At 40.3% G+C, this 18,694-nt stretch overlaps 1 protein-coding gene across 1 annotated transcript in view; it reads right to left on the bottom strand.

Moving 5' to 3' along the window:
• Positions 1-474: 474 nt before the first annotated feature.
• The window catches only part of LOC133403610 (cytoplasmic phosphatidylinositol transfer protein 1-like), a 76,022-nt gene continuing 57,802 nt past the window's right edge, over positions 475-18,694 (bottom strand). The window contains exons 6-9 of the mRNA XM_061678617.1: positions 13,832-13,927; positions 7,410-7,565; positions 7,126-7,189; positions 475-4,777 (exon numbers count right to left, since the gene is read on the bottom strand). Coding sequence (XP_061534601.1) covers positions 4,419-4,777; positions 7,126-7,189; positions 7,410-7,565; positions 13,832-13,927 — 675 coding nt within the window. The 3' untranslated portion in view covers positions 475-4,418. The remainder of the gene's footprint in view (positions 4,778-7,125; positions 7,190-7,409; positions 7,566-13,831; positions 13,928-18,694) is intronic.

Here is an 18,694-nt window from a genome sequence, read left to right as displayed (position 1 = left end):
GACCAAATTACTACCACATTAGCTACTTTTTAGGTACGTACTTTTGATATTTCCGCCGCACGCGTTTGACTCGCGCATCCCAGATCTCGATGAATCAAAACGTCCCGTGAAAACTAATTTGTTGATAACAAAATCATGTCGGCGCAATCAAGGGATGCTCAAATCATTAATCCACTGGTTTTAGAATCATGTCAAATTAAATTGAACTATTTTTTTTGCATAAAATTAACAACCTGCTACATCTTCCAATTAGTCCACATTTTTCTTCTCATAAAGCAGTAGAACATCATCTTCCAATACTTTCACTGCCAGTCCTCCATGTTAACATGGATATTTGAATTCAACAGTCGTCAATGGCAATGGAATTAAAGCTGCAAATTGTTACATTTGGGAATAGCTGCCAACTGCCATTAGGATGAAGGAGCAAAATGTAAATATAAAGACAACAAAGATTGCTGCAAAGATATAGCTATTTGTTTTTATTTTGTCTTGCTCTGAATAGTAAACAATAATTACAATAAAGAACCCAGTGAAATAAGAGACACAATTTTCAAAGTGGAAGAACTTAGCAACAATCAAATGAACACTTTTGGGGGCATACTTCACAAAACAGAAGCAGACAAGACTACACAAAGTAGTTCATTTATTTACAGCTTCTAGTTTGTGGAACAGGGCCCAATTGTCAAGGTAACCACGAATGAAAGGTGCATCAGAAAAAAAGCTTGGTCCTTCAAATGACTTTATCCTTCAAGTGCAACCACAAAAAACAAAGCAGGTTCACTTTAGAACACAACAGAAAAGCCAATCATTTCACAAAAAGAAACCCTTATACTAACTATAAAACAAAATTCTCCTGCAGGGAAAACGAAAAGCAGCTACAAGTGTCATAAGTGCACCACTACCATTAGGCGCATTACTCCATTGAAACATAATAGAATGTGTTAAGCTTAAAACAAGTATTCCTTCTTAGATACAGACACGTCCATTAAGCTGCCATCCATAAGACAGAAGAAAACCCTTCTGTCTCTTTAAAGACTTCAGACTTTGTTACAACAGCGATGCATCTCTGAACAGATTAAATGCAAGAAACCTATATTAAATCAATAACAGCATGTACTGTATATTACTCTTTTAAACAGAGCAGACCATTTTAAATTGCTGGAATTTTTTATTTTTTTTGTCTTTAGTTTGTAAAGTGTAACGGCCCATGATAGATCAAATGTATCCCTGACAAGAGAGATGGTCAATACCAAAGTTGTCTGTATACTCTATAGAAAGGTATATAACATGATTGTAAGACAAAAGCTAGGATTAATGATTAACAAATGCAAATTTTGTAAAGTTTTTTTTAACAAAAGCAAGTCAGAAACTACAGAATATTAAACCGGTTTTATGGCAAGTAAGAAGGCTCCCACATTGTCATTAGCAAGACTGCAGTAGAACAAAACAGGAGTTTGCAAAACACACACGGGATGTCGATTTCAAAGCAATAGTTATATGTACAGGGGAATAAAAACAGATTAATTTCTAGAAATTGAACGTTAGCCCCGACACTTGCAGTTAAACCCGAAATGATTTATACCCTTGACAAACTATGAGTTAAAATTGATTTTCTCATGTGATGATCGTTTAGCTGACAAGAAAGTGGAAAAAGACGAAGACATTGCATCAAAAAAAAACTATTGACATCATTAAGTACAGGCATATGAAATGTTCTAAATGTAGGCTATAGTTGATTAGAATGCTCTGTATTATGCTGAAAGGTACCTGGATCCTTTAGAATGTTGTAAAACATTGCCAAAAAAAAAAAAAAAAAAAAAAAAGTCTTGTGAATTATATTAAAAAAGAAATACATCAAGGAGACGTGGTCACTCTTTTGCTACTTTCTTTCTCTGTCATTTCCAGCCAGATGATTTTCATCACATGCAAATTCACTTCAAATGTTCTCAGGGTAAGAAAATCTGGGACATAACTGCATGTCTGATTATGCCTAGGTCAGCAACAACAACATGTGATGCTTTAGCCTGTGTATATGACATCACAGGAATCGTGAAGATTTTACACTAAAAATAGCACACAGCAAAAGCAATAGCAAAACAGACTTTTGTGTGTTCTGGCGTGTCCTTCGTGTTTAGTGAGGCAGATGCATTCACACAAATAGTCCAGTTTATGAGTATTGTGCTCACATTTTTTTTTTTTTTTTTTTTGGTATTATTTCCTACTAAATTCACATCTCCATTCTCTTAAACTGTAGTAGAAAACCGGCAGATAAAGGCCATGAAAATGTGTATTTTAAGTGCTGATATACTGTATGTTGGATTACATGTAATAGGTGGCAATGCAATTGTGGCATGCAGAGGCACTGAGTTTAAGTAGTTTGTAGGCCTATATTGTCTTGCATGCTGACTCACATTTCACTCAAAATGTCTTTGATATAAAATTGTCACATTGAGGCATTAACTTTTTCATACTATTGCATAATCAAATGCAGTGAGGCAATCAGTCTAATAACTGCATTTACAAACATCCCGCCTGTAATGTACATTAGTTAGGAACGTTCCATGCAGCATATGGAAGCACTTGGTCTGAAAATCTGGATAATTCCAATTAAATAATACTGCCTGATTTCCATATTGTCTGTATCCATTGAAAAGCAGCCATTTCCTTTTTTTTATGGGGGGAAAAAAGATTTTGGGAGTATAAATACATAGTTTTCATCAGGTAGAGAAAATATAGAGAGTTTGGATTACATGGCAATAAATAATGATGCTCTGACCAATTACTCATCACACAACACCAATGCAGTGATGTGATAGCACATCCTCAAATCAGCTTGATGAAAATGCCCCCATCTTTAGAAAGAGCTTTGAGGCCCCCTCCACTCTGCCTTTGGATATATTACAGTGAGTAAAAGTTCCTCCAAAATGCCCCCCCCCCCACAATACAACAAAGTGATTTGATTAAGTCGAAACACATTTACAGTACTGCAAGACAGCCGCTACTAGCTTTAGTTGTTTAATGATTGAATTTTTCACAACAGTCATCTTGACTTAACAAAGTTGGTCCAGTTAGCAGAATGATGAAACAAATTAATAAAATTACAGAAACGACTTCAAAAAGATTGTATGGATGGGCTGGTTCATGGGCCAAGGAACCTATTAAATGTTGGTTAGAATCTGAAGAAAGTTGGAACAATGCATTGTCACCCCTGTGACATCAATGGAAGTCTTCTATGAACCAGGAAGTAGCATGTTGTGTAACAGATGGACAAACACAAATATGACAGTTCATGATTTTTCATGCAACGTTTAACATTTCAGTGATCGTGGAGGTCTATTGATTGACACACTAGTTATATATGGTTAATATAGGATTGCTAGTGATTGTTTTGTACAGATCTGATCTGTATGCCATGTGGGCCATCTGAACATACACATACTGACCACAAGTTCGGGTATGGCTTGTGTCATGCTAAGATTGCCAGTGTACTCAATGGCTTTACTACGCAAAGGCAAAAATTGTATGATTGTAAACATTCCGAGGGTTCAGTATTAGAAGGTACAGGCTGTGTTGTAATATAAAACATGGCTGTTTGGCAATAAGCAAGGAGAGTAAGGTTACAGTGACATCTGTAAGTAGAGGAGGGGAGACCTGAGGTATGAACACTGATTTTGTAATGTTTGGTGTATTCAGTTAAATGAATGATGGTACTGTAGGCCCCGAAGAACATAACTGTGCAGCCTTTCTTATGTGAACTCGAACCTGTGAATGTTCTGTGGTACTGCACTTTGTGTTGTGAATAAATACAAAAGGAAACAACTGGCTCTGTGGTGCTAGTGTAAGGCATATATTTCTTATTGGTTCAACAAATGTTATAATCCCAACTCAGGAAAACAAAGGACATGCAGCAAATGCATAGGACGTCCGCTCCACAAAATAATGATGAATGGTCTAAAATGGAAGTAAAGGTCAAACAAATCAGGATCTGAGACGAGGGAGTTCTTTATATGGGGCTGTTTTCAACTATAACCTTAAAAAAATAATCGGTCGCTCACGATAATGAGCTTGATAACACTGCTCCACTGAAGTGTGAGATGTGCTTTAAGACCGGAAGGACAAGCTGTGCATGGTACTGGCATGACGTGCCAATTACAGCGCTGTTTGAATGGGGATTGTTTTGTTTTCTAAACCTTTGAAAAATGCACCCAAAAAGACCTTTTTAATAGATCATTCGAAAACGTACCCTAAAATCACAAGGGTTTAAGGGTTTCTCTACCCTCGGGACCTGACTATTTCTCAATGGGAATGCCGAAAAAGCATTAATATTTGGGCACCGATCTTTGGAGGTTGGGCTAAACTCCATGCGATTCTGGGAATACAATAGACCAAAAGTGTAGGGAAGACATTCAAAGGTCCGTCTACTGCTCTTCCATCGCAGCAGGATCAGAACTGGAGGAAGGCGACGTTGAAGACTGTAGGTGAGTCAAAGAAGAAAGTGGGTTGGTAGAAGATCCCTGCTGCACACCGCTCAGAGACAGCACAGGAAGGGTCAGGGTTTCTGGAGCGGACTTTTTGCGGGGCCGGTCCTTGGAGACCGAGAGGGAATCGGGGGCATCGGTGCACAGGGGAGTGGAGGGTGCGCTGGCAGGGCCGGTGAGGGAACAGGAGGACAGTGGGGTCTCACTGATGGAGATCGACGGGGGGAACATCCCAATCTTCTCGTTCGTGGCCTCCTGGATTGTCCGCTCAAATTCTCTCACCTCATCCATTGTCATGTCTGTTTTGAGGAGAGATTAAGTGACAACAATAAGATGTTTGGCAATAACTTAATTATAAGAAGCGGAGTTGAAAGTGGCACAGAACAAACCCCCGATAATATTTAGTTTCCTTTTGTATGATCTAACAGGAATTTGTGCAGCCTCTTTCTAGATCTTTCGATGTTCACAAGCAGAAAAATAATCTTTCCTTTGTGAGAATAAAACACTTTGGGGGCCTCCATAAAGGTCATCACATGTCAACGGTTCAAAATACTGTAGGCAAAATTAGGAAAGTAAAAGTGGAGTTAAAAAAATAAATTAAAAAAAAAAAAAAAAAAAAAGAATGAAAAAGTAACATACACTTGCTTTGTCACGGATCTCTATGGCATCCAGTGAAGATGGATTTGTTGTGGAATGCTCTGCCTGTTCATGGCAAACCTTAATGTTGGTTTTCTCATGCATTTTTCTCTCGTAATTCCGCACGTCATCCAAAGTCATATCTGGAAGAAGGAGGGAGGGAGGGAGGGAGCAAAACTGGTAACTCCTCTCAAAAGGTACTCCGGTTCAGGGAGAGGCGGGAAGGAGATGGAAGTGGCAAAAATGCATTTTAGATTTAGGAGAAAGCTTTAACTAGAGGACCAGGGCGTAAAAGGACAATCATTCAAAGGAGAAGAGCCAGACAGTAGATTTTCAAGATGAAGACAAAGCACAAAACTCCTGAGTCAAGGATGAAAGCTGGGATAGGTTTGGTGATGCTTCAGCCAAAATCAATTATTGTTAAGATTAACAGAGGGGAAAACAAGGTTTTAGGTGAGTGGAGAATGCACAAGCACGACATACTAAAGAGTTAAAAGTCATTCTAAAAGGTTCAATGCAGTTACGGAGTTGTAGAACTGGTACAGTGAAACATCGAATTAACGGACTCCAGATTTAACTGACAGAAATGGCTTTAACAGACAGAAAAGTGTGAGCGCTCAGCACATTCCAGCAGCGCTCTAACTTTCCGAACTGTCCCGAGCAGAGCACGCTCGGAGTGTATTTCCAAACGCACACGGAGACTGGTAGTTCTGGCTTCCGGAAAAAGATGCTGTTGTTTACTTGAGCGCTTGTCTCGTCTCTCGAATATTCTATACTGATTTTGGTAAATTACACAGTTGTTGTTTGTCAAGCCCTTCACTATGGAATCCAATCGTAACGAAGATGAGGAAAGGAAGCGTGCTAACCTTACAAATTGGAACTTTTCAGAAGTTGGAGGATGTGAGGTATATGTGTAAAATGTGAAAAAACAAACTGTAAGTGACAGACGTAGGAGTAAGTAAAACATTTACAGTGGAGTTTTATGTGGACCCAACCAAAGATAAGAAAGGTGCTGTGCATAAGCGTAAGCACATCTAAGTTGCATCACAGTAGGAATCTGGAGGAAGCTGTTTGCAAGTGGAACGTGCAACGGCACATTCATGGCAGTATTAGTCCATCACAGCAACGTTGAAAGGTATGTTTGGATTTTAGGCCAGGAAATAAAGTGCTTCGAATTAATCGGCAACCGGCTTTCACGGACGACTCCTCCCCTCTCTTAGTCTGGTAAATCGAGATTTCACTATAGTTGTATGGTTAACGTGGGGGTGCAGGTGAGGCGAATGAACATGCAAAATCATAAACAGTATAGTTCTGCAATAGTCATCTGTCGATGTCTATTTTCATACATTTGTGTGAACAAAATGATTGGGACACGAAGTCATTACACCCACATTAAGTGGAATTAGTTCCCCTATACATGTATAATAGCTTCCATACTTCTGGGTGAACTGCTAAAAGAAGTTGCAAGATTCACAACTATGGTGGATCAGAAAAGCGACCACCTTAAACTATTACCACAAAGTTAGAAGTATAAAACTCTTCAAATTGTTTGGGAAGATGAAGAATTAAGATTCATGATCGACAAAGGGGTAATAGTCAGGCCAATTACTAATAAAATCCCATTTAAATTCGGTTGGTTTATCCCAGAAGAGTGAGTAACTACATTCTAATTGTGAATTCATCCACTTGTGTATTGGAATGCAGGAGAAAATCCAGAAAATGTCCAGTGAGACTAATTGTGGTTCTGCACGACCATGAATGTAACGTCCTGGTATGATGAAGAATGCTAATTCAGGGAGTAACGTGGAATCAGTCTATGTGCCGATTTAAGGCCTCTTAGTCACTTAGTAAGACCTTTCGCAGTGGGCGATATGGCCCCCATATTACACAAAGATTAATTGATACACTATTTTCCCCAAAACTTCTGTCAATATTGTGTGCTTGAAATCTACATGCATGATCATAATCACAGACAGCTTTGCTAGTGTAACCAGTAGGATGATTGACCCACCAATCCATTCATCCACCCAAGCAAAGGCTTGCCTGTGTCCAAGCAGCAACACATCCCGAATCACCTGCAACACAGAAACAGTTTTTGCTGAGTAATGTTGTGCAGTATTCACTCTTGTCATACTTAAGTTTACATATTTGAGAGTTGAAAAGCATTTACAGTCACGCTATACAATCAACACCAGGCTTGGCTATCAGAATAGCATATTTGCATATTAGTTCATTAGCATACCTCTTTATTAGTTAATAACTCCCCCGCCCCCTCCAAAAAAAAATAAATCTGACCTTATGCACAAACTGCTCCACACGCGTCTGCAGACCCCACACCTCAAACTTGACTGTGACCAGCTTGTACGAGCACATGATGGGATGCTGCGTGTCCCTCCATCCCTCCTGAAGCATGCCCCGGGACGTCTTCTCTGACTTGAAGTATCGCAAGTCCTGCATTGGTGCATTATGAACACACACACACACACACACAGACATGCGCTTGTGTTAATCAGCGGCACGGTGGACGACTGATAAGAGTGTCTGCCTCACAGTTCTGAGGACCGGGGTTCAATCCCCAGCCCCGCCTGTGTGGAGTTTGCATGTTCTCCCCGTGCCTGCGTGGGTTTTCTCCGGGCACTCCGGTTTCCTCCCACATCCCAAAAACATGTATGGTAGGTTAATTGCCCGTAGGTGTGAATGTGAGTGCGAATGGTTGTTTGTTTGTTTGTATGTGCCCTGCGATTACACCCTGAACTGCAACCAGTTCAGGGTGTACCCCGCCTCCTGCCCGATGATAGCTGGGATTGGCTCCAGCACGCCCGCGACCCTAGTGAGGAGAAGCGGCTCAGAAAATGGATGGATGGATGGATTTAAAAATCCTTTTCAACCTATATTCAATTGAATACACGACAAAGACAAGATATTTAATGTTCAAACTGATGAACCTTATTGGGTTATTTTTATTTTTTTTTTGCAATTATTCTCTCATTTTGAATTTGATGCCCGCAACACATTCCCAAAAAGCTGGGACACGCGCATGTTTACCACTGTGTTATGTAGCGAATACGCCTATGAAGCAGTGTTGTCAACGGCAACCCCCGAGAGCTGATAACCTTTGCATTCCGGCCTCTTGACTCTCACAGCATGATTGGGGGAAGGAAGTGATTTACAATCGTTGAACAATGGAACATGACCACCCCCTAGTGGTGACTAGAGACACTGCGTGTGGACAATAAAATGACTGAAGAAAATCCCACGTTTGTAACAAACAAAACAAACCATGAATATTCTAAATGTATACCTTGATGTCTATGTCAATGTGTCAGTTTTACAGGTCTGGCTATGAGACTTTATGAACTGTTCCTCTTGATTTGAAGCCAAACAGTACGAAATGTGCATTGAACAATAAGTAGTTGATTTGCCAGGACTAAAGTTTAAACAATCATTTTCTATGCTTGATCTATGCGAGAGAGAGACAGTTTTCAAAGTTGGGAATTGTTTATTTGAAAATATGCTGAGTCCCAACCCGTACTTAGGGCGTGGCTCACGCAGATAGAACAAAATTTAACATGGAAACCCGAGTCGATGGATGAGGTCTTTTCCCCCCGCCTCAGTTGGCACAAAAAGCCTTGACATCCTTTCTTCTTGGCCTTGCTCTCTCTCTTCCTGACTAATCTCTCTTTAGTTACGGTGCTTGGCTCCGGCCAACCCCTCACCCCTTTCTTCCCCCCTTTTCCTTTGGTGTGTCACCACGTGGCGCGAGCAACCCTGGACCACAACGGCGGCGCTATCCGATTAAGAAGCCTGCCATGTGGGTTCTATCTGTTTTCCCAGCCTTGACTTGTGCTCGTGGCTCAGGAGAGACACTACTGGCGTTACTACAAGTTACGCCTGCAGCCTAGCGCAAGAGCGTGGAAAAAACGGAAAGGTTATCAGCCCACCCCACCACATGAACAATATTATTATTTTTGCTTCTCTTTTGTTTTTACTTTTTGTGCATCTTCTCCTTCAACTAAACCTGCCTCAGTTCCTCCTGAGACAACTGAGAAAGACCAGACCCGGTGATCTACGATCGTGAGTAAAACAATGCGGTGATTACTAGAAAGTACAAATTCGTACATAGTAATTTGGGGTTAAGTTAGCGAGCTCACACGAGTCCCAAGTTTATTCTCCCACACTATAATTCAACTCAGTTTACACTCACATTACGAGTTAATTTACCCTATATCTTGTCTGTAATTTTTGTAATAAAGTCCGTTTTCATTTGTCTCCGAATTCCCCTGCAGTTTTAATTAAATTTTCTCTAAAATTCCACTTCCTGTGTGTACTGCGTGTGTTTGAGTCCAAAACAGTTGAGTGCTGAAATTGAGAACTTTTATTTCTATTAAGGTAGCGAGCCTTCAGAATTATTGATAGAGGTTTTTCTGTCACTTTTCACAAAATTTACGAATATAAAAAGGTGTGTGTCCGATACGAGACAAAGATAGTTTGATTGTAACCTTTGACGCGTACGTGGAATTACACCGGAAGTAAATGCAGGGGTTTACTTTCCGATGTATTCCTTTTCCAGATTAATTGAATGAATCCAAAGATTTAAATGTACTGTAGCTGTACGCTACAGCTGATTAAAATGCTCTAGATTAGGCTAGCAGTTACCATGGTGCAAAGGATCGTTTCCTCAAAAATGGCCACCAAAATTGGAGGGATTAACGGGATGCTGTGCTTTTTCATCATGATTTTTTTCTTCTTTGCAGCAGTGAAATGTTCATATTTTTGTTGGAATTAATTTGAAAATGTGGTGAATTTTCATGCACATTTAGTAACTTTTAAAATCCATCCATCCATTTTCCAAACCGCTTATCCTCAGTAGGGTCGCGGGCGTGCTGGAGTGTATCTCAGCTATCTTCGGGCAAGAGGTGGGGTACACCCTGAACTGGTCGCCAGGTAATCGCTGGGCACATATAAACAATCATTCACACTCACATTCACACCTACGGGGAATTTATCTATCTATTCAATATCAGGTCAATGGGTAACAAATCAATGTTGATTAATGACTTCATCGCGACCTATGATCTAGACTTTTTACTACTACCGTATTTTCACGACCATAAGACGCACCGTAATAAAAGGCGCAGTCTCAGTTACGGGGTCTATTTCTGTATTTAACACATACATAAGGTGCACCGTATTATTGGGCGCAGGCAAGGTAAAACAGACGCTAGCTTAAAACATACGGTAGCATGCATGCATGCTAAAACAATGTTTTTAAAAAGGCAGCTGGAGCAAAACTGAACTATGTACCAAGTACTATAAAATCATGCATGCCACCAGCATGAATTCTCACTCCTATCTGTCTGCTTTCCCGCTCTGCTTGTTTCCACACACACTAAACACACAAGTCGCTCAAAACTCTTCTTGAGCACTACAAACAACCACTACACACCACATTATCCACTTGTCACTAATGTTTGTTTGTTCAGTGTTTGTTCATTACCCTTCTCTATACCCTGGCCACCCATGTACTCACGTTATTTTTTGATCAATCCTCATCCACAAATCCATCAAAGTCTTCATGTTCTGTATCCAAAATGAACAGCTGGGAAAGTTCTCCATCAAACACGCCGGGTTCCCTCGTCATTGTCAAGAGTCAATCTCGTTGCCGTGCGGCTCCTCAGAAATGATGCCGGCTTTTACGAAAGCTCGAACAACAGTGCAAGCAGACACGTTACGCCAAGCATCCACAATCCATTCCAATGTCCAGCGGTTGGAGTTCATTAATCCATTGCTCGAGTTGGTCTTCCAACTCGGGCCACCTCGCCTTGTTTCCGCGGAAACCCAGCTTCGTCTTCTTGACTTGGCGAAGCTCATTTTCCTGCTTCCTCCACTTGCGAACCATGGATTCGTTGATCTTGAATTCTCTCGCGGCTGCTTGATTCCCATGTTCCTCCGCGTAACTGATAGCTTGCAGTTTAAACTGTGCTTCGTAAGCGTGTCTCTTCGTAGGTGCAGTTTTCGACTGCGGTGAAGCCAGCCCCCACTCGTAAAGTAGCAGTTCAGCCAGCCGCCCCTAATTTTGTTCGTACTAGGCATTACTGTAATAGGTCGCCATCTCGAAGAGAAAGTCACCTTCAAAATAAAAGCTTCCCAATAATACGGACGTCAGTGCTCTTCGGTTAAGGAATGCAACCAGGAAAGTTAATTTGGATATATATATTTGGAACTTTTTATCAACTCAGCAATTTCTTGAACTTAAATGGACTTTTTGACAAATTTCAATCAGGTTTCCGAACTCATCACAGTACATCACTTCTTATTAAAGTACTAAATGATATTAGGTTAAATACTGACTTGGAAAAGGTGTCAATTCTGATCTTGTTGGATCTCAGTGCGGCTTTTGATACAGTAGATCATAATATACTGCTGAACAGGTTGGAAACATGGGTAGGACCAAATGGAACAGTCCTTTAATGGTTCAGGTCCTACCTGGAGGAAATTAGTTATTTCGTAACCATTGGAACAGTTCAATCTCATCGAATGGCAATGACCAATGGGGTCCCTCAAGGGCCAGTTCTTGGACACCTCCTGTTCAGCGTGTATGCTACCCTTGGGTCAAATTCTTCAGAACCTTGATGTTGACGAACATAGCTATGCAGATGACACACAGTTATATCTAGCAGTGTCTCCAGTTCAACTGAGGTTTTGTCTCACTGTCTAAAACAAACAACTGGATGAGCCAAAACTTTCTTCAATTCAACCACAACAAAACTCAGATAATTGTTTTTGCGAGTAAAGAAAAGAGGATTGCTCTTGGTAAATACCTGAATTCACTGTCTTTAAAAGCCAAAGACCAAGTCCGAAACCTTGGTCCTCTGATACATTCCCACCTAACTTTCAACAGTCATATCAAATCAATTACTAAAACTGCCTCCCACCAGCTGAAGAACATACCCAGAGTGAAGGCTTACATGTGCCAAGCAGACCAGGAGAAGCTCATCCATGCTTTTAACTCAAGTAGACTTGACTATTGTAATGGTCTTCTGACTGGACTCCCCCAAAAGAACATTACACAGCTGCACCTCATTAAGAATGCTACAGCTCGGGTTCTGACCAGAAAAAAAGAGGTGAGAACATATTATTCCAATTCTAAAGTATCTACAATAGCTCCCAGTCACCTTTAGAGTATATTTTAAAGTTCTGCTCCTGGTCTATGAATCACTAAATGGTTTAGGTCCTGACTACATGAAAAAATGTTATAGATAAATGTTGCCTTCCCGTGCCTACCTTTGCTTTTGGTCTGGTAAAGGTCTGCGTAAATATCCTTTTCATGGCCGACAACATCTGTGTGCATGTCAACAGTTATTTGTGTCCCAAACTGTGCAAAATTTTGCTATACAGTATGGAATTCTTTGTTTTTAATTACTTTCTGTTGTTCAGCAGAGGATGTACTTCCTGCGGCTTCTGAGAAAGCACGGCCTGCCACCGGAGCTGCTGAGACAGTTCTACACAGCGGTCATCGAATCGGTCCTGTGTTCTTCCATCACAGTCTGGTTTGGTGCTGCTACAAAAAAGGACAAACTCCGACTGCAACGGACAATCAAAACTGCTGAAAGGATTTGCCGGTACACCCTACCCACCCTTGAGGACTTGCACGCTGCCAGAACTAAGACAAGGGCGTGCAAAATCCTCTCGGACCGTCTGCACCCCGGTCACCAGCTCTTCCAGCTCCTTCCCTCAGGTAGGCGCTACCGATCAACGCAAACTAGAACTAGTAGACATTCCAACAGCTTCTTCCCTCTTGCGATCAACTTCTTAAACACCTAACCTATAATTCCATTACAACAAGCTGGCAATTTTTTGACTTGAGTTCGTTGTCACATTTCTGTGGGGCCAATTATTTATTACTTGTGCACTCACTGTAGTTGTCTCGCCATGCTGCACTATTTGCATATACTGGCCACTCATGCCAGAGTAGCATCTGCTCCATTTGCACACTGATTGAGGAGTATCTGTAACATTTGCACAACCGACATTGTCCCAGATGATCGCACTACTCGTCACTTTAAACCGCATACACTCCTTGAAGTCTCAGCGCCCTTTGCACAATGGTCATTGCACCGGACTATTGCAATATTAGTCGTTCGAACTGCTCTAAGTGCTAGAGGACTCTGCATCTTTTTGCACAATTGTTTTTTGTCAATGTCTTTATGTCCCCAAAGTGTTCTGTAAATTGACTGTTTGTTGTACTAGAGCGGCTCCAACTACCGGAGACAAATTCCTTGTGTGTTTTGGACATACTTGGCAAATAAAGATGATTCTGATTCTGATTCTGATTGCCTCTGAGGAAACCAGCAAGTTGACATACTCGTGACGTCACTTCCGTGATTAGCGGCCATTATGGACGCCCATTCGATCGAAGATTTTGCCATCAAAGTGGAATAAACAATATAGAGGTGTATTTTTCAGCTTCTAGGCACTTTCCCAACTAAAGTAATTAATTACTATCATTCAAACCATAAATGTTAATTTGGCCAGTGTCCTTTTAATAATTTTCAAAATGTAAACACTAATAAAAATGGCGAATAGTTTTCATTAGTCAGTAACACAATGTCTTAGTTATTTTCCCACTTTCTTGTGTCATTTCCAGCCAGAAGATGCTGATAATATGCAACAGACAGGAGACACGAATCACACACATGCACACACGCCCACCTCACCTCAGACTCCTTATAGTAGCGGTCAGGGATGTCGTCGTAAGCGATGTCGACAAAACACACCTCCCGCTCCTGGTCCTTCAACTCAGAGTCAAAGATCTGTTCAAACAAACATTTCAGTTGGCATTAGGGAATATAACAAAACAACTCAAAATTGTCAAAAACAAAGGATCAAGGCTGGACTGTGCAATTATTGTAACACCTTTCAAAACCCAATAGGGGGTAATGTGCTCATGTCTTTATTTCTTCCCAATACCTTACATGCTTCAATGACTGTTACACACGTCGATGAAAAATTCACTGTGGCACTGTAAAACTGTTCCAGCATAAAAGTGATGCAGATTCTTCATTCTGCTTGACCTAACAGCCGAAAAGGACAGGTTAAAAAAATAAATAAATAAATAAAGAGATGAAAATGTTGGTACTGCTCTGTTAATGACAGAAAAACCCACAGGGGTCACATAAATACAGTAACTTGAATCTGACAAATGTAATAATAATAAAAAAAATCATACACGATTTGACTCTAACGTTACTTGTAGTCAAATATCTAGACTGTCTAACTATTGTTCCCATGTGGTTCGCACACCTATTCCCGTTGTCCGTTCTGTCCCTCGGTCTGTACCCTAAAACCCTTTTTCTGTCCTGCTGCATTTTCAATAAACATCAGAATGATTTTTAAAAAATGAGCAGAGGAAGTATTTCAAACTCCCCTGTTGCACAGCAAAACTTTCCACCACAAAAGGCAGACAGATCCGCAGGACAGATGAACAGGACAGGTAAAGACAAAAAAAATTAGATGGGTGGGTGTGTGGGTTAGGCAGGTAGATAGATTAGATAGATAGATAGGCCCGCCCTCAAACTGCTGGAGTGTGATATAAGCCATTTACCTGTCAATCAAATGACGCTGAAAATGAGATGGCTGAAGTCAACAACTGCCTTAATATTGATAACTTGTGCTGCTGTGGTTATGGTTTAGAAACAGTTAACAGTTTTATATATATATATATATATATATATATATATATATATGTATATGTATATATATATATATATATATATATATATATATGAAACTGCTGACAGATTTAATGTGTGTGTGCATGCGTGCGTGTTTGTGGACGCTTAATTTGTGTAACTATAAGGTATGGAACGAAATATGATCATACAGTAAATGTTGAGACATAACACGCACGTGATACTCACGAAATATGCATTGTTCTCTCAGCAACCAAATTTGGATTAGAAACGTGAAAAGTGGCCACATCTTTGTGGAATTTTTTAATTTTTTTTTTTTAAACATGGAGGAGTTTAGAGGTGTTTGAAGTGATCATTCCATCACAAATATAGTCACGAAAAAACGATTGTCCACTGCTCACACTTCTCTTTTTACGAATAATGTTACATTTGCGCTATTTTAATTTTTAGAGGAAGTAACACTGTTCAAAATGTCACAGTCATTTTGAGGAGTAGACTTGGGAGTACCCCTGGAAATTTCAACCTATTCAAGATTATTGGTGGATATTTTTAACTGAAATTTGTCAGAGATTTGAAGAGAGGTTCCCAGAGTAGCAGACTAAACGAAAGGGTCGAGGTGATATGTTGAGAAATAATGAAGTTATACTGTTTCAATCTAATTTGAAAGTGCTTTCAACCAGATTTCTATTCGGCAATAATACACAAAAATGTTCCTCAATACGTCAATTATATCAGACAGAAAAAACTCAATTTCTCCAGAACGCATCATTCGATTTTCCCTCCAAAAAGTGAGTTGTACTGAGGTTGAAGTGGCCAATCCAATCAGACTCAGCATTTTGACAGACTGTCATTTTAGGGGAAATCTTCTCTCATTTCTACTTGAATGCATAAACATAAAACACCACAAACAATGGTAGGTGCTTAAATCTGTAGTTGATTGCAAATTAATCTCATCCCCAAAAGGGGTGTCAGAAATTGACCATTGGAGGTTTTTATGAAAAAAGTAAACACAGTACCAAGAAAAAGACAACACCATTCCTTGTCTCTGTTGTCCTCTTTTTCTCATTTCAATCATCCAAGTGCAACATTATTAATCACAGACAACACACATGTATTGTTATTCATTATAAAACTGATCAACAAAGAGTTTTTTAAAATAATTAATAATAATTAATTGGGACAAAGAAATGTAGATCAATACAATTTCTAGGATTTCAAACGGCATCCGCCCAGCCAGTTGTTGCTAGAATTAATAGGGCTCAGTCATAACTGCACAATTGGCCAATGAAAAAGCTGACCTGACCTGAAAGTCACATCCACGTTTGAATGCTAAACAAAGGGTTGTTGCCACTTTGCCCCAAACAATTGGCCAATGAAAAAGCTGACCTGACCTGAAAGTCACATCCACGTTTGAATGCTAAACAAAGGGTTGTTGCCACTTTGCCCCAAACACCAAGGGAAACTACTCCAAAAATAAATAAGAATTACCTATACACATGTATTGCAGAATAAGCAGCTCTGTACTAAATGGAGTGGAACTCCAATTTGGAATGCACTAAAGGTCATACAATTTGGAAACTGACCTAAATGTTAGACCCCTACCTCACTGGCCTGGGAACTAGTTGGTGACCTGATGGTGACTTCCATCCATCCATCCATTTTCTGAGCCGCCTCTCCTCGCTAGGGTCGCGGGCGTGCTGGAGCCTATCCCAGTGCCCCTCCCGCTTCGGTTGGGCTGGGGGACCGCTCTGGGTCCTGGGGAGTGGGTGGCGTCCACCTGGCTGGGTCCCTCGCGGGATGGGCTCACTGGCTTGGCCTCTCTTTGTGGGTGGAGGGGGCCGGGCCCACCCTTCCTCAATGTGCCGGCTCAATAACTCCGTACACCAGTTGACTAACATGCATGTGACATGCTGTTCATTCACTATTAAGTTCCATAGACACGCTATAGGCTTTAATAGTTTGTGCTAGGACCAATAATAATAAGTTATGTTAAGATATCAACTCACAGGTTCTTACTGGTGTTTAGACACTAGAAAAAGCATCCCACCGCACCACTCGTCACGAGCACTGTCTTGCTCATTTCCCACATCCTGTCCTGTCCTCTCCTTTTCTGTCCTCTCTCATCTGATTATGTTTTTATCGTTGTGAGTGTGATTCAACCACACAAGAATAATGGCAAGGAGGAAAAGTGTTAGAATGTCCACAGAAGTTAAAGGTTCTACTCAGAACTTTAGCACTGCAGACCCCACCTCAAATGGTCCTGGACATCTCCAAATTACTAAACCCAATACCAGGGTCTTCTTGTGGACCCCGATAAATTACCCCAGAAAAATGTTTTAGACAATACGCCGACCTTTAAGGTTGCACAGTATGAAGTATACACTGGAAAGAAGGGGAAAAACAAGCTATTTGTGTCATCACTACAGTTTGGGAATAGTGTCTGCATTAAGCTGTTTGTCATCTGTAAACTGTTTGTCATTATCTTTCAAGGAACAGCATTAATCCTTCAGTATGCCTTGAGGGGGAGATTAGAGTTGACTGTTACATTTTTATACACATACGCAAGAGATACTCATGCAGTCGTATCCTAGTGCATGTCGGGGTGAAGGAAGGGTTTGAACAATGTGTCCTAGATGAGGGTTCTCTGCATTGCCTAAAGCCTCGTCAGCAGGGCTTAGTTCTATAACTGAGGTCAAACACTGGGGGTCCACAAACTCTGGCTAAATTGCAATAAACTACTATGTTGTATCAATTTTAAAAAGTGCATACCTACTTACGGGGACTGATGCGACAATGAAACAAAGCTATCCAGCTACCCCAGCTTTAAGGCAATTAAAAGCTGTCATATGTTTCTGACGTATCATCACAAATCTAGCATCCCTGCATGAATAAAGTTGGGGTGGGGTTTACAACTAATGGCATATTTCTTTGAGAATATGTTGTAATTGCACTTTTTTTTAACAGAATAAAGGAGTCTTTGCCTGAATAGAAGGCGTAATATTACGAGAATAAAGTTTTTAAATTCACATTTCCCCTCATTATATTTGGCATTGATATCATAATATAAAATATATAATATATTGTTTTGGAAAAATACAACTTTATTCCTGTAACATTATGACTTTGCTTTTTAAAATAGGCAACTTTTTTATTCCTATGGCATTTAGGGGTACAGTGGTACACATGGTGGTTTGTTTCATTGCCTTTTACGATTATGAGGGGGTCCTTTGAAAAATATTTCCCCTGTACAGGGTCCCAGGACCCAAAATGTTCAAAAGCCCTGCTCTGACTAATACAGTCCAATAGTTACAATTAGAAGATTACTGGTAGGACAAGTTGTTGTTTTTCCTCAACTTCCATGGCTAACAGAGCTTCCGTTTGTAATGTTGATATCCTCATATCTTCCTGTGTGTCAGCGCTTTGTCACCATGTTGAATGTAAAAATGTTTCTGCAGTCTTTTTATCTTAGCCTTCCAGGGTGTCTTCTGTCATTAACTGTGTTGTTGACCACTGATGGCATTAGGAGCGCTATGTTGGCATGCATGTGTGCACAGGAATAAAGAGAGGGCAAGTGGGTGTATAAGAACTGTAAAGTCAAAAACACGTGAGGGTACCGTATATAGAGGAAGGTTGAGAGATGGCTTTCTAAAATAATGTAGTCATTTCTTTTCCACTTTTGTCAGAAAACAAAAAAAACTTACTGAATATATTATATTTATTAACACTTTAATTTTAGGGACAAAATTGCATGATCTGTTCAACTGAGGATGGAAACAATCTTAGCAGAGGTGGCCAGCATCATCAGACGATAGAGGCAAAAAGATAAATATTTTTGGTAAAAAATGACTAATGCCATTTTTTTAAGGAACGTAACGATATGCAAAAACT

The sequence above is a fragment of the Phycodurus eques genome, chromosome 6, assembly GCF_024500275.1.
Source record: "Phycodurus eques isolate BA_2022a chromosome 6, UOR_Pequ_1.1, whole genome shotgun sequence".
NCBI lineage: Eukaryota > Metazoa > Chordata > Actinopteri > Syngnathiformes > Syngnathidae > Phycodurus > Phycodurus eques.
The sequence above is the reverse complement of the archived record's forward strand: the minus strand, read 5'-3'. Positions and strand labels throughout refer to the sequence as shown.